This window comes from Miniopterus natalensis, chromosome 14, assembly GCF_054644295.1.
Source record: "Miniopterus natalensis isolate mMinNat1 chromosome 14, mMinNat1.hap1, whole genome shotgun sequence".
Taxonomy (NCBI): domain Eukaryota; kingdom Metazoa; phylum Chordata; class Mammalia; order Chiroptera; family Miniopteridae; genus Miniopterus; species Miniopterus natalensis.
In genome coordinates this window covers 37,158,992-37,173,339 of record NC_142094.1, presented here as the reverse complement: position 1 = coordinate 37,173,339, position 14,348 = coordinate 37,158,992, and the positions used below count along the sequence as shown (strand labels likewise).

General features: G+C 34.8%; 1 protein-coding gene and 1 non-coding gene across 4 annotated transcripts in view; both read right to left on the bottom strand.

Moving 5' to 3' along the window:
* Positions 1–1,949: 1,949 nt before the first annotated feature.
* Positions 1,950–14,348, bottom strand: part of TNKS2 (tankyrase 2) — a 49,138-nt gene continuing 36,739 nt past the window's right edge. For all 3 annotated transcript variants that reach the window (XM_016220778.2, XM_087824441.1, XM_087824440.1), the window contains 6 exons: positions 13,491–13,588; positions 12,402–12,476; positions 9,923–10,028; positions 8,093–8,279; positions 5,256–5,412; positions 1,950–4,376 (listed from right to left, as the gene is read on the bottom strand). In XM_016220778.2, coding sequence (XP_016076264.2) covers positions 4,314–4,376; positions 5,256–5,412; positions 8,093–8,279; positions 9,923–10,028; positions 12,402–12,476; positions 13,491–13,588 — 686 coding nt within the window. In that variant the 3' untranslated portion in view covers positions 1,950–4,313. The remainder of the gene's footprint in view (positions 4,377–5,255; positions 5,413–8,092; positions 8,280–9,922; positions 10,029–12,401; positions 12,477–13,490; positions 13,589–14,348) is intronic.
* Positions 7,512–7,618, bottom strand: LOC148091546 (U6 spliceosomal RNA). The gene has a single exon (XR_015715650.1). It is a non-coding gene; the product is annotated as a U6 spliceosomal RNA (small nuclear RNA).

The following is a 14,348-nucleotide window of genomic DNA, read 5'->3' as shown; positions in this document are numbered from 1 at the left end:
ATCTCTGTATGGTACAGGCAACAAATGACATTCCCACAGAGCCTGGAGGAAAGACTCCTGTCTCCTTAGGGCCGATGTACTGCTCCCAGGAGCAGAGCAGACTTAGGATGGTTGGGGAACACAGGGGAAAAAGAATCCGAAAATACTGACCAGCCTTGGCTTTGGCAAGTTTAACTCTTGAATCCAGTTCCCTTACCTGAAAGAGAATCTACATGGAATTATGTGGCTCAAGGTGTAGGAATTTAATACATGGTAATTGTGATTATTGATATAACAGCTGACTGAATTTTGTAACTGTGATTATTGGTAATATTGTTACTAGTGGTGAATTTAAAATATGGTAACTATGATCAATATTATGTTATTGCTAGGAGTTAATAAAGTACTTCATACTCTTTTTACACACGAATATGTTTTCAGTCTGTTTACCAATTTCTCACCATGCTTCTTGTATCCCACTACTTCCTTCTGGTTTCAGTCGTCTTCTTTCCTGAATAATCCTTTATGAGTTCTTTCAGCAAAATCTGAAAAATGTGTTTTTCATCCTCTTTTTTGAATACCAATTTATCTGTTAGAGAACTCAAGGCTAACATCAATTTTTTCTCAGCACTCAGAAGATACTTTATTGTTTTCCAGCCTTTAGTGCTACCAAGGAAAGGCTGCTGTCAGTGTCATTATTTCTATGTAATGTCTTTTCTCTTTGGTTGCTTTTGGGTTTTTCTTGTCTTTTGCAATTCTACTACATGTCTAGAAGAAGACATGTTTTTATTCACTCTACTAGATATTTGTTATGCCTGAGGATTCATATCCTTTATAAATTGTGGAAAAATCTAATTTCTTCCATCCTGTTCTTTACACTGGACCCTCTCATTCTGTTCTCCATGTCTCTTAGCCCTTTCCCAGTTCCCATCTCTTCCTCTGTTACAATCTGGGTCTTCTCCTGACTTATCTCCTAGTTCACCTATTCTCTCTTCAGATATGCCCAATCTGTGGTTTAGTCTGTCCACTGAGTTCTTAATTTTATTATGTTTTGTTTTTTTTTAGTTTCAAAAGACTAAGTTTTTCAAATCGACTTTGCTTTTTTCATAGTGTCATCTTTTCTAATGGTTTTATGCTTTCTTCCCCCATTTTGGATAATGGTGCTTGTATGTGGAGAGCAAAAACCTTCCAAGAAGGTGCAATTAAGTATTTTATTAGGTCACAGTCTGCCTAAGCTAGTAAGCATGAAAAAGGGGACGGGGTGGTAGAGATTCAGGAGCCAGTGAAAAGGCCACATTATAGTCTAACTTTATCAAAATATGACAGTTCTCAAGGGGAAAAATGGGTACTATAACTTGCTTCCTCTGTCACGCTGGTCCTCTAACAGAACAGGACAGTAGGTAAAGGGCAAGTCAGGAATATTAATCACAAAAGCTTAGGGAAATTAATTTGCATGTTTTCTTTCTCCATCTCCCTGCAAACAACTGGATCACATCTAACATGGGAATGCCTGTTTAGGAACTAGCAAGCAAACACGTTAATATGATCCTAACTGAAGTTGCAAGATAGAGCTGCTGAAAAATACTTCAAAGCCATGATTTATGGGTTATTTACACCACTGTTCTCTCACTATAAAAAGGAGAACTGATCACACACACGGACACTTAGCATACTGAAATCTAAAATAAACTTATTATCCTTTCTTTTAGAAGTAATAAATACTGCCAACTTTAAGATTTGAAAACTTAGAATTTTTTATGATATAGAAAACAAAATATATTCCTCTTTATAAGAAGATAGGTTTCCCAGGAATGAGCTTTAAAAAGGCCTGCCAAAAGTTGTGTTGGGTGGACTAAATTGTATTATAGCTACTTTCAGTCTTAAAGCATCTGAGCAGACATGGTCACATCCTTCAATATTTCAACCTTTAAACCATATTCTTTATTACTATTAGACTCAGAAATACAATGTTTTCCTGCAATTGTGGTTTATTAGAATCTTAATCCATTTTCTCAAAGTCCATTCAACACATTTATACTACTCCAGTAATTACCATGCTACCTGGAAAAACAAGTGAACAGTTTATTAAGAATTAAATGAGGGTATGGAATGTGATACAGTACAAGACACTCAAGATGAATATAATAGTACTACTCACACAGAAAGTTAAATCTCATTTCAAAAAAAATTCACAAAACAAAGGAAAAAGCAATTCCATCATTATAAAGTAAGACATTTCATGCAAAAACTTCAAAAAAATCCCCTAACCCCTCCAACCCCCCTTCAACCCCCCAACAAACAAAAAAGCTATCTGAAAATATTGCCATGCTAACATACTAACCACAATATAATCATTTATAGAAAAACAATACACTAATTAAGCAATGGATTAGATGAAACAACACAGGCTGCAACATTGTAAACTCATAGACCATGGTAATTTTACATGATAAGCAATTCCAGATTCACTCATAGGGCGAGGATTACAGGCTAAATGTTTAGAGATAAGGTATGTAAATATAAACTCCATTAACTCAACTCATTATCTTCTAATTATAAAACCTGGAAGCTTCCAGAATCTGAAAAATTATATAAAATTTGGCATACTCCATTCGAGTTTCAAGAAATGACTTTAGGATCATGTCTGCAATTATTAGAGAGCTGTATAAAACCACTTAAAGGTCAGGAATTGACCTCTTAAGTAATAATCACAAATTACATCATAGAAACTCCAGATGTGCATTTACTCTGATGAACTCTTAATCAAGACAAGAAACATGATTTTTTAGCACTTTATGTACAAGTTACGGTAAAGGACCAATTAGTTAGAGACTGAATAAACCACAGAACAAAGGTAAACTGGTATAGAGTGAATGGGAACATCCTCATTTACAAAGACTTAGGTGGGTAGAAATCTTGCCTTGACTTATGAGGAAGCAAGAGTCAACTGACTGCCAAGCTGTAACTTGTGTCTGCACCAAGATGCTTTAGTATTTTTCACGGAAAAGATAGTTTACGTTAGAAAATAGGAATGGCATTTTACGGGATAGCGTTCTCTCCACAGTTGCCAAACAAGCCTAGTCACCATGTGGTGCACAAAGAGTATTTCCAACAGGGTGTAATGTCATGATGAGGCGACCCAGAGCAGAAAAGCACCCTTCTTCACTGCACCTACCCATTCAGGAGGCCAGGAAAGAACTGGGACACCTACACTTCATGCTCTGGGTGAAGCTTACCTATCATGTCTAGATTGGCTGTAACAGTAAGGCCAAGGAAAAGAACAGGAAAAAAATACTTAGGACAAAAACCCACCCACTCCCATCTGCTGTTTTTTTTCATTTACATTTACAGTGATTAGAACATACTGGAAAATTATTCAAGATTACCCTTCCCGCCTCTGAAATTTAACTTCCTATTTATAGTCCACAAAAAGAACACTGTAATTGTTCAGTGGCAGGACATAAACTCTCTAAAAAAATAAAAGTACTTGCTCTAATTTTCATAAAATGACATGAGAAATCTTCCTAATGTGAAACCCAGAGTTTGATGCCAGTAAAGAAGCCATCTTTAATATCTGGGACTATCATAGTTAGAGCTCTTTGGAATGTATCTTATACATACAAAGGTAGCACAAATTAAATCCCCAGAGAATGAAACAGACGCTTAAATGGGAAAGATTTCTAATGAGAGATAAATGCTTCCATCAGCAAATTAAATGTGATAAATAAATCTCCCAGCTGACAAAGTCTCTGCTGACAACACAACCTCTGAAATCAAATGTGAAGATCATTGTCACGATGATGCAGGATGAAGGGCAGAGGAGCGGTACACATGAAAAAAAATCTGTAAACCGCTGCAATTCTAAAACAGTAGACTTATATTACAAAGCAATGTAAATAAATATTGGGCTAGTACAAAAAGCTCTTATTTACAGTTTTACAAATGAAATTGGATTCAGTGTAAATGCCGTGTTTTAAAGAACACAGTACTGTTTAATAAAATGAGTTCTGTTGAGGGGATTACAGTTTCTGTTAGAATCAATGCATAACGTATAAAAGATTCAAGTTAACTCTGTTTATAATTTAGTACAGACAAACCCAGTTTTAACCTGGAATGGCATCTGTTAAAGTGCTGAAAAACAGAAAATATTTAGAAAACACTGTACATTATTAAAGCTTTATCAAGTCAGAATGTTAAACTTCTTTCACATTTTTTATCTTTTTGCCACAGGCTTGCTGAACAAGATGATTTTTCTCAGCAGAGGAGTAAAAAACTAAGAGGATACCAGCTGCTTCGATGATTTTAGATTCAGTGGAATTAGTTTCCTAAAATAATTATCCATCAACCATACCTTCAGGCCTCACAATCTGGTAAGTAATTAAATATTCAGGATAAGCCTGGAAGAGAAAGATTAATTCAAATATTGGTAAACAAATTTTTTGAAAGGAGACTTACCATAAGGATTCCTAAGCTTTAGGGAAGAGGCTCTAACTTGGTGCTATGGGTCAGAGCCATGTGAGAGCATTTTCTCAAAATATCCTTAACCTTGATTCCAATCCCTGAGATTCTGAATCAGCAGGTCTGGAATGAGTTCTAAATGTGTGTTTGTCTGTTTTTATTAACTTAGGTAGTTTTGATACATATCCCTAATTCAGAACACAATCTAAAGATGCTTTTGACTGGATCTGTGTCACTAAGAACAAGAGGGAATCACACATTTCTTTGCTATAGACAGGTTAACTATTAAATAGAGGATTCTGATTAATTACATTTTAGAAAAGCTGGGGGGAAAAACACAGTACAACTGGCAAAATCTGAGTAAGGCCTGTAGGTTAGATATTAATATATCAATGGCATTTTCCTGATTTTGATAATTTTAAAAGAATCTCCTTGTTTTTAGAAAATACACTTGAAGTACGTATTTAAGGGTAAAGAAGCATGCCTGTGTTCCTAAGGGTAAAGGAACTGCATTCTCAAGCAGTTCAGGGAAAAATGTGTGTGTGTGTATGTACACACACACACCCACTCAGGAGGGAGAGATTGATCAAGGGGAGCGAATATTAAAATGTTAACATTTAGAAAATCTGAGTAAAGGGCATAAGGGATTTCTCCTTACTATTTCTGCAACTTTTCTGTAAGTCTGAAATTATTTCCAAAGAAATTAAAAAGAAACCCATTTAAGGCAACCTAACTTGTTAATTTAACAGGTTAGCAGGAAGAGGTTAAAGTACGGCTCTAAAGTATTTTTTGAAGATGAGCAAATAAAACTGAATTACCTGTTCTCCTCTGTAAATAACATATTCAGCTAATGCTAGGCCATTTACACTGGGTCGTCCAGTGACTGAATGATGTCCTGGAGGAGAATGTGCCATTTTCATTGCACTGAACTGCAGGAATGATTTTCCCAAGGTTACCCGGCAAAAGAGCAGTTGCCTATAACGTGAAAAGGAAAAGATCTCCCTGAATACAAGGTAGCATGTGACAATTTATGTACATTGCATAAGCTTTTTAATGCACTTATACATAAGCACTCATGAGCGTTTTTATCATTTTATCCTTAAAATAATTTTGTAAGAACGTCTTCTACTATGCTCATTAATGAAAGAATGTCACTTTAATTACCTATAAAATCTGAAAATGTTAATAACGTTATAGATATGCAGACTCAGCCATCCTGTTTGTATCCCAGCAAAAGCACAAATCATAGCCCAAGTGGGAAAGAGAAGGAGGTTTAAGGGGCTTCCCAGAAGTGGCCTGCAAAGAGGACATTTTCCCAACTAAGTCCAGTGGATTCTACCTTCAAAATATATAAGTGTCCCCCAAAAATGTACATATATTTTAATAGCTGATAGCTCAGTTTTGAAAATAAAATGTATTTTAATAACCAGTCTTTATAATTATCCAAAGGGTGTGTATACATTTTTTTGGGACACTCTATATTTGCAACCCATTCTCTTCTCTTGAATTTTCACCTGGACTTTAACAACAGCCTCTGAACTAGTCTTCCTGTTTCTACTCTAATTCATGTCTAAACTATTTTCCATCCAAGCAACCAGTGATTTAGGAAACAACAAAAACAAACAAAAAACCCCATAAATCAGATCACATCACTCTTCTGCTTAAACCCTTTTAGAGGCTGCTTACTGTACTTAGAAGAAAATCCTAATTCCTTACAATGGTACCAGATTATCTTTATCTGATGTCCTTCATGCTCCAGACACATTTTATTTCTTCACATAGGTCAAACTTTCTTACCCCATGGCCATGATATATACTATACTGTTTCCTCTACCGTCAAGAATGATATCTATTCTACCACCCTTCAACTGTCTAACACTCATTTTGCAGGTTTCAGCTAAAATGTTACTTCCTCGACTAGGTTTTCCCTTATCAGAAGTTTAAGTAGGTTTCCCTCCCACTCCCCTCAGGCATATGATTGGCCTCCCTTAGTTCCCAATGAACTGACTCTCCACACCCCCCCCTCCAGTTACTTCATTGTTTCTATCTTTTCTATTTTTAGAGGAGAGAACAAAAGATTTTGGTGGACCAGGTGATATAATCTATTCCCCAAAGAGATGGTATCTATACTTTTTATTCTAAAGATGGCCTTTGGAAACCTTCTTAGCATTTCTAATAGATTTTCTTTTATAGTCACAATCAGTCCCACAATAATCCAGAATATAGAAGTCTTAAGTTTCCAAACACCAAGCATTCTGTTCCAAAGTTTAGAAGAGGTACTATAACATTGCTTATTACTAATAACCAGAAGTATTTAGCCTCCAGATAATACAAGTAAAAACAGCAGTGTTCAATTTATAGAATCTCAAGAAATTATAAGCCTCCTAACCAGTCCAATTTATGATCTAAAGTAGAATGGATGGGAGGTCATACCAAGGAGGAAGGAGGGCTGACTTCAGACATCTATACAAGTCTAAATTTAGGGGGAAAACAACAAGAACAAAACAAAAACAGACCTCTCCAGGGCTACAGTTCTTCATCTTGGCAACCTCTTAAAATCAGCTGGGAAGCCTTTAAAAATCCTAATGCCCAGACCATACCCAAGACCAACTAAATGAGAGTCTCTGAGGGTGGGACACAGATATTAGTTTTTAAAGCTTCATGAGTGATTCCAATATACTGCTAAGACTGCGAACTACTGCTCTAGGTTTTTTTTTCCTAGATCAGTGATCAGAAGCATCAGGAAATATGGTAGAAATTCAAGTTCTAGAGGCCTACCCCAGACCTACTAAATCAGCAATTTAGTAGGTAGGGCCTAGGAACCTGCATTTTAACCAGCCTTGTAGGTAGTTCTGAAGCTTACTAATGTTTGATAACTACTGCTCTTGATCTTTTTAAGCAGTACCCTAACTGTAGAATAAATCTCAAGAATTAATCTTACTCGATATTTCAAATGGCAAAAGACAATTTATTTACTTATTAGGAGTTTATCAATTAGAGCCAAGGTATTTGGTTTTAACAAGTGTATTAGACCAAGGTAACTACTTTGAACCCTGCCCCCTCCCCCTTTTCTTTCTTCTTATTTACACTTCACGAATTTGCTTGTCATCCTTGTGCAGGGGCCAGGATAATCTTCACTGTATAGTTCCAATTTTAGTATATGTGCTGCTGAAGTGAGCACACAAAGTAGTTATTTGATAATAATGTACTTTTAAATGATTGATGTGTTTTACTGCAACTTTTCAGTAGTAATATCACCAATTGAGGAGTAAGAGCATATCATAATGGAAGAGACTCTCCCTCATGCATTGCCACAAAATAATTAGGCTTAGCAAGTAATACCATTTTAGTATGTGAATACTAGAATTTTTAAAGACTCCACAGTCCCACAATATGCAAAAGCCACAATAAAATCTCTTTCATGCCCAATGATATGTTCTACTATATTCTTTAAAGCACCAATTAAATGAGTTAAACAGATCAAGTGCTTAGAACTGTGCTTGGCCCATAAAGATCATTAAAGAAACATTAGCTAGTCTAACAGGTGATAGGGCCAAAAGCAACCTCAAACAGCCTCGCACCCCAAAATTTTCAAACATGAAACCAGTTCTTACCTGATTCTTATCAAAATAAATGAGAACAAGTGATCTCTTACCTATGGCAAATGTAACAAGATCTGTCTTTGTGAACTGGACACCCGGTACCTCCTCCAATTCCATATACATATTGATTGCTTTTGGAAGAGTTTTCAGCAAAATAAATCCCAGCTCCAAACATGCCACCTATGTAAGCATGCCTTTCATCAAAGCCTTTATGGATAATTGCATTCACAAAGGGAGACCCTAAAATACACACAGATGAATAACAATTTAAAATGGTCTTAGAAAAAAAAGAACAAAAACTAAAGCCTCTTAGATGTTAAATTCTTAAACATACATACACCACCAGCACAATAAAGCAAAACCAGGAAACAAGGATAACAAGTTAACTGTTGGATGGCTCACTACTTTAGAATAACTATTTTAGAGACATTGTGAAAGTAATTAATGTTCTAATAGGGTGGTGGTGGCTCAGCTGCCAAAATAAAGACACATACAGATTCAACTAGAGCAACAAACAGGTCACTTGAAATACAATGCTAGAGTTATCAAATTCCAGGCCCTAAGTCCATATACATCAGAACCAAGAATCTTATAATTCACCTCACAGAGCAAGGCTGAATGGGTTTTACAATGACACCCATGTCTACGTACTTTTTTTTAGAAAACAAAAGTGGCCAAAGTGGTCTTTTCACGTTCACTCTCTTCTTTATGCCTTGTCTCCCCTATCCCCCCAATGCTCTGCCTTTCATCACCTGCTTTAACAAACTCCATCTGCGTCAGCGGTGTGCCTTCATCCCCTGCACATTGACTTTTCTCCTTGCATGTGTGCAAAGAGGAGCTTAGCCAAAGGGGAGGAGGTACTGAACATGGGAACCAGGCCAGAGAGTGGGGTCAGGGTGGGAGCTGGGAAAAGCTGATATAAAACAGCTAACTGATTCATCGACATCAGTGTCCCTGTTCATAAAGGGACAGGAAAATACAATGAATTCCACTTTATAGAAATACTGAAGAACAGAATCAATTATTTGAATTGGGAAAACTAAAACCACTTATATTATGAAATATAAAAACCATTCATTATTACCATTAAGGCAATACATAACTATTTTGCCCTGTACCAAGAGATTATCATGATTTTTAGGGTTTTGGAATGAGAAATATCATTTAGATATTATGCACCATTTTAGAGTGCTATAGCCATTCTTCCAGGGATTGTGAAACTTAAATGCTGTGTTTTATAGAACTTGATGGGTCTCTAAAAATTTTCTGCAATCAAGGCAAAATGAAGGAACAGATTGGAGCTACTATGGGTAATGTGCTGGAAGACTTAATACTACATTAATACCTATATTCTTATTTATTATAAATTTGAAAGAACAAGCAATACTTGCCAACTTGCAACATTAAAAAAAAAATCCAGGAAATGTCAAGAATGGTAAGTAATGATGATGCTCTCAATTCAATAAAAGTTCTCAGAAAATATAAGTTCAATGATAATGGCTCTTCATAATAAAAAGTTAAATGTACTTTCTTCTGAGGGGATTTTCAGATCTTATCTTAATTCAATTAACTAGTTAAAAATAAAATAATTTCTCAGTGATCATAATAAGCAAAATTTACTATATAAAGAAAAAAGAAAAATATGGATAGTCAACATTCCCATTTCTGTATTTTTTCCATTATGGTAATCCTATTTCTAAGCTATCCATTATAAAATATACAAATTTTAAAAAGGCTGAAAATACAACTACAAATGTGAAACTTGCAGAAATAATGATTTTTTAAAATGCCACAAGGACTATACAGATTCATTATTATTTCACACCTGACAAAAAACTATTCTAATATGGAGAATGGTGGTAGGTAGAAGAGAAGAATCTTACCATGAAATAGCATTCTTTCATTTGCATGGTTGTGGTTTTCTTCAGAAACTTCTTTTCTCCTGTGAGTATACCTTTCCCATAGTTTCTTGTTACAAACTTTCTGAATCTATAAAAAAGGAACCAGAAAAATAACATCTTTAGAGCATAATAATTACTTACCTTCTTATCTTAATGAAAATTGGGCCACATAGCCAGAAGAGGCAAAACTTTTCTCTAAAATGTAAACTATGTGTTATTTTAGTCAAATAAAAATACTTTGTCCTAACCATAACGATGGAAATAGAGCCCGGCCGTGCGTGGCTCAGCAGTTGAGCATCGACCTAGGATCCAGGCGATTGTGGTTCGATTCCTGGTCAGGGCACATGCCCGGGTTGCAGGCTTGATCCCCAGTTGGGGGCATGCACGAGGCAGCCGATCAATGACTCTCTCACTGATGTTTCTATCTCTCTCTCTCCCTTTCCTTTCCTCTCTCTGAAATCAATAAAGATGTATTAAAAAAAAAAAAAAAAAAGAAAAAGATGGAAATATAGCTACATTTTGGAAACGGAAAACTTCAAAAGGAAAAAAGCTATATATGGTCATATGTAAAGGTCGATACTATGAACTGATTAAAATACTTCCATTCTCATTAATTTATAATTTTTACTAAGTACCACCAAATCAGACATGTTGAGTTCTATATATAAGTATTAAAAGAAGTATATTATGTTTTTTCCTCTGCTTCATCTGGCTCAAGGTACTATCTTTATCTGGTTTTAATTAAAAATATTTGAAATAGCCACACCAAAAACCATTTTAAAAACATACACACACAAACCCCCTATTACTCCCTCTATCTTTCCCTATCCCTCCAATTCCTAAAATTTTTGTCTGGAGGAGTTCAAGGTGGATGCTAGTCTCATCTGGAGTATTTACGAGGTCAAATTTCACAATCCTAGAGCTGTTCCTTAGCTGTATTTAAAGGTGCTGCAGCCCCCTGCTGGTCCTAGAGCAAATCTGGGAGCTGGTTTTAGTTCTTGTTCAAAATAATTCAGTGTACTACCACAGATGGAACAGGGACACAACTGGCACAAGGGGATCTTATTTAGGTAAAAAAGTAACAAAAATAATTTTACCATTGAAAAAACTTTCATTAAATATTGCATTAAAATACATTATAGAGGAAGAAATAGCATATCTTTCTCAAATCAACTACTGGTATACCTCAGAAATATTGCAGATTCTGTTCCAGACCACCACAACAAAGAAAGTATTGCAACAAAGAGAGTTGTAACCTTTTTGTTGGTGGAGGGTCTTGCCTTCAACTTGTAAATAAATGCAAAATCTGTGAAGCTCAATAAAGGGAGGTGTGCCTGTATTTTGGAAATCAAATGCATATTCTCTTTCCTGCCCTTCCCCTTAACAAACTGTTTGTTACTGTTTGTAGACAAAGTAGACTTGACTGAAAATTTGCCTGTAATAGGCATAATTACTTGTCTTATTAAAAATTGTTATATATGCCCTAAATGGAAATATCAAGAAGTCATTATGTCATACTATGATATAAACTAATAAAAACGAACAAGCAGAAGTATGATCCTTTACCTGGATAAGGTGTTTGTTTTCAATCATCTAATTTCTAATAGTATGAACACAGCAATCTTAATGTATAGTTTTAGTATTTACTAATTCTAAAATATAACATCTAATAATATACTCATAATAGTATATTACTGTAAAACAGTAAAAAAACAGCTGAAAGATGACACTGCTCACTCTTGAGTTTAAAATTTAGGTATTAGATATTTACCACATTTTAATTCTAGCCATCTTATTTTTATAATGATTAAGACTATATGAATGTAGTTATTACAGAATCATTACGCATCTCAAGTAGAGTGTACAGTTTTGCTTGCTATAGTTCAAGAAAAAACTATAGCAAAATACAGTAAAGTTGGAAAAGGTCCTGAGAAGAGTAACTGGTATCAAAAAGGAGATAGGGCTCTTATTAGAATAACTTAAAACATTTTTAAAAGACTGTTTTTGAAAAAGATGAAGGTATTGAGGTAGTATTATTAAATTATAAAGAAGTGACATGTATGTTGACTCACAGAAACCTGGAGTAGTCAGGACAAATAAAAAAAAGCATGATGTAACTATAGAGATGAAGTCCTTTTATGAGCCATAAAAAAATTCAGCTTTGTTACCACAGAGTACCTTAATAAAATGTTTATATAAAGAACTAAATCTACAGGACTTATTACTCCAAGACAAAGCATAACAGCTAAACTTGAATATGTTCAATAAGCACTGAATTACTGATTATAAAAATTGTACAGAATCTTAACCTTCCAAGGGTATACTCTTTCCCAAAATATCCCCTGATGCCATGTAAAAGACTTACTGGGCTGGATAGATCATTATCTTCTTATGAAAGTTATTAATTGTTTTGGGTTTTGAAAACTAGTCTCAGCAAACTTTAATTTTACTAACTTATTACCTTGAGAATATTGTATCTGTTGAAGATTCCACCTGCATGACCTCCATCTCTGTGCTCTCGGACTGTACTTTGCATCTGATGAAAAAATATTTAAAATATTTAGCTTTTATGTCTTTTCTGATTTGGGGAACATGGTTCTTGGCTTATATGATTCTATTTTTGAGAATATAAAATGGGTTAATATTTTTGTGGTTTAAGGAATGAGTTCTATAAGTTCATAAGTACTATTTTCTAGTGATAGCTGTTAGCTAGTATAACCAATCTGAAAATGTATTTACAGGTGAAAACTACATAATGCAAACTAAAGGAAGAAAAAACAAGTGGATGTACAGGTGAGCTAAACATATAAAGCTAACCAACCACTTGACATACTAAAAAACAAAGCTTTATTTGTTCCCATTTGTTTTGTCCTAACAAAGCAAAATTTGTATTTTATCAAGAGTTGGAATTTCTTGGGTTTTAGACTTAAGTCACATTCAATTTTGTATGTTTGTGCTTGACTCACACATATATAGGGTACATGTTCTTCAAAGTGTAAGGCACTATTAAAAGATTTCAGTGGATCCATGAGTTTTGTAGGAAGAATGCTGGAAGAAAAATTTTCTGGATAAGTGTCATCCACTGTTCTGGGCCTTGTTTATGGGGCAGGCCGAACACCTAGTCCTTATCTATTACCGTAAGATACAAGATATCCAAGTTTCATATCTTTTAGAATAAAAATTTTGGAGCTAGAATAACTTTAGAAATAACTCAATAGAAATAACAGAAATAACTTCAGAGCTAAAGCCCAGATACTGGGCTTTGCAATTGCCTTCATGAAGGGAGGAGATATTAGCATTTTCTTTCAAATGACAGCAAACTCTTCTCTAATGAAATTGTGTTAGTATTAATTGTAGTGCTGAACTGGAATTAAGTTACTGGAATTAAATTTTATTGAGGGAGTGTATCTTAAACGCTGATTCTGAAAGTTTTCCAAGTGGAAAAGAGTTAGAGACAATTAAAATACCTCACTACATTTTCAAGTAGATCTGGAAACCTCCAGGAAACTTAGCTATTGAACCAACATTTATTTAAGGTATATGAACATACCTCTTCCTCCACAGACTGAAATTCTTTATCATCAGGAGACAAATCTATGAGAATTGTTCCACTTCCAGAAGTGTTCAGAGTTAAGTATGGGTTAAGACCTATCAAATGAAATTTGAAGGTAAAAATTCACTGGGGGGGGGGAAATTAACATCAACCAAAATACTCTGATTTATTTGATGCTTACTACCAATTTTTAAAAACTTTTTAGATTTCACCAGTTTTTCCCACTAATGTCCTTTTTTTGTTCCAGGATCTAAACCAGAACATTCCACTGCATTTAAACTACTAATTTTTGACCTGACAAGTCATAAGGGTTTTGTGGGAACAGTTCAGAAAATCTATTCTTTATCGCCTATTCTTAATGAGTTTTTCTTCGTCAAATTATCTCCTTTATTAAATGTGCAGCCCTTTCAGCATTTAGTCCCTTTATCTTTTGTAACTATGAGGAAGAATTATGACAGAAACTTTCATGACCTCAAGAAATTTTAAATCATCCTAGAATGAGAAGTCCATAAAGTTAACCAACTACTGAATGCTTATTCTAACCCACAATAGGTTTTTTAATTCAATGCAATGAAATTTGTCGTATTTCCTGAATATCAATGGTCAGTTGCAACATTACTGTCTCCCTGTATTTTCACTGCAAGTGTTTAGAATTTAGTTATTTACAACGAGAGAGAGAGATTTATAAACTATTTATGGGCAGGCTGAACACCTAGTCCTTATCTATTACCATAAGGTACAAGCTATGCAAGTTGCATATCTTTTAGAATCAAAATTTTGGAGCTAGATTAACTTTAGAAATAGCTCAATAGAAATAACAGAAATAACTTCAGAGCTAAAGCAATCCCCAAATTT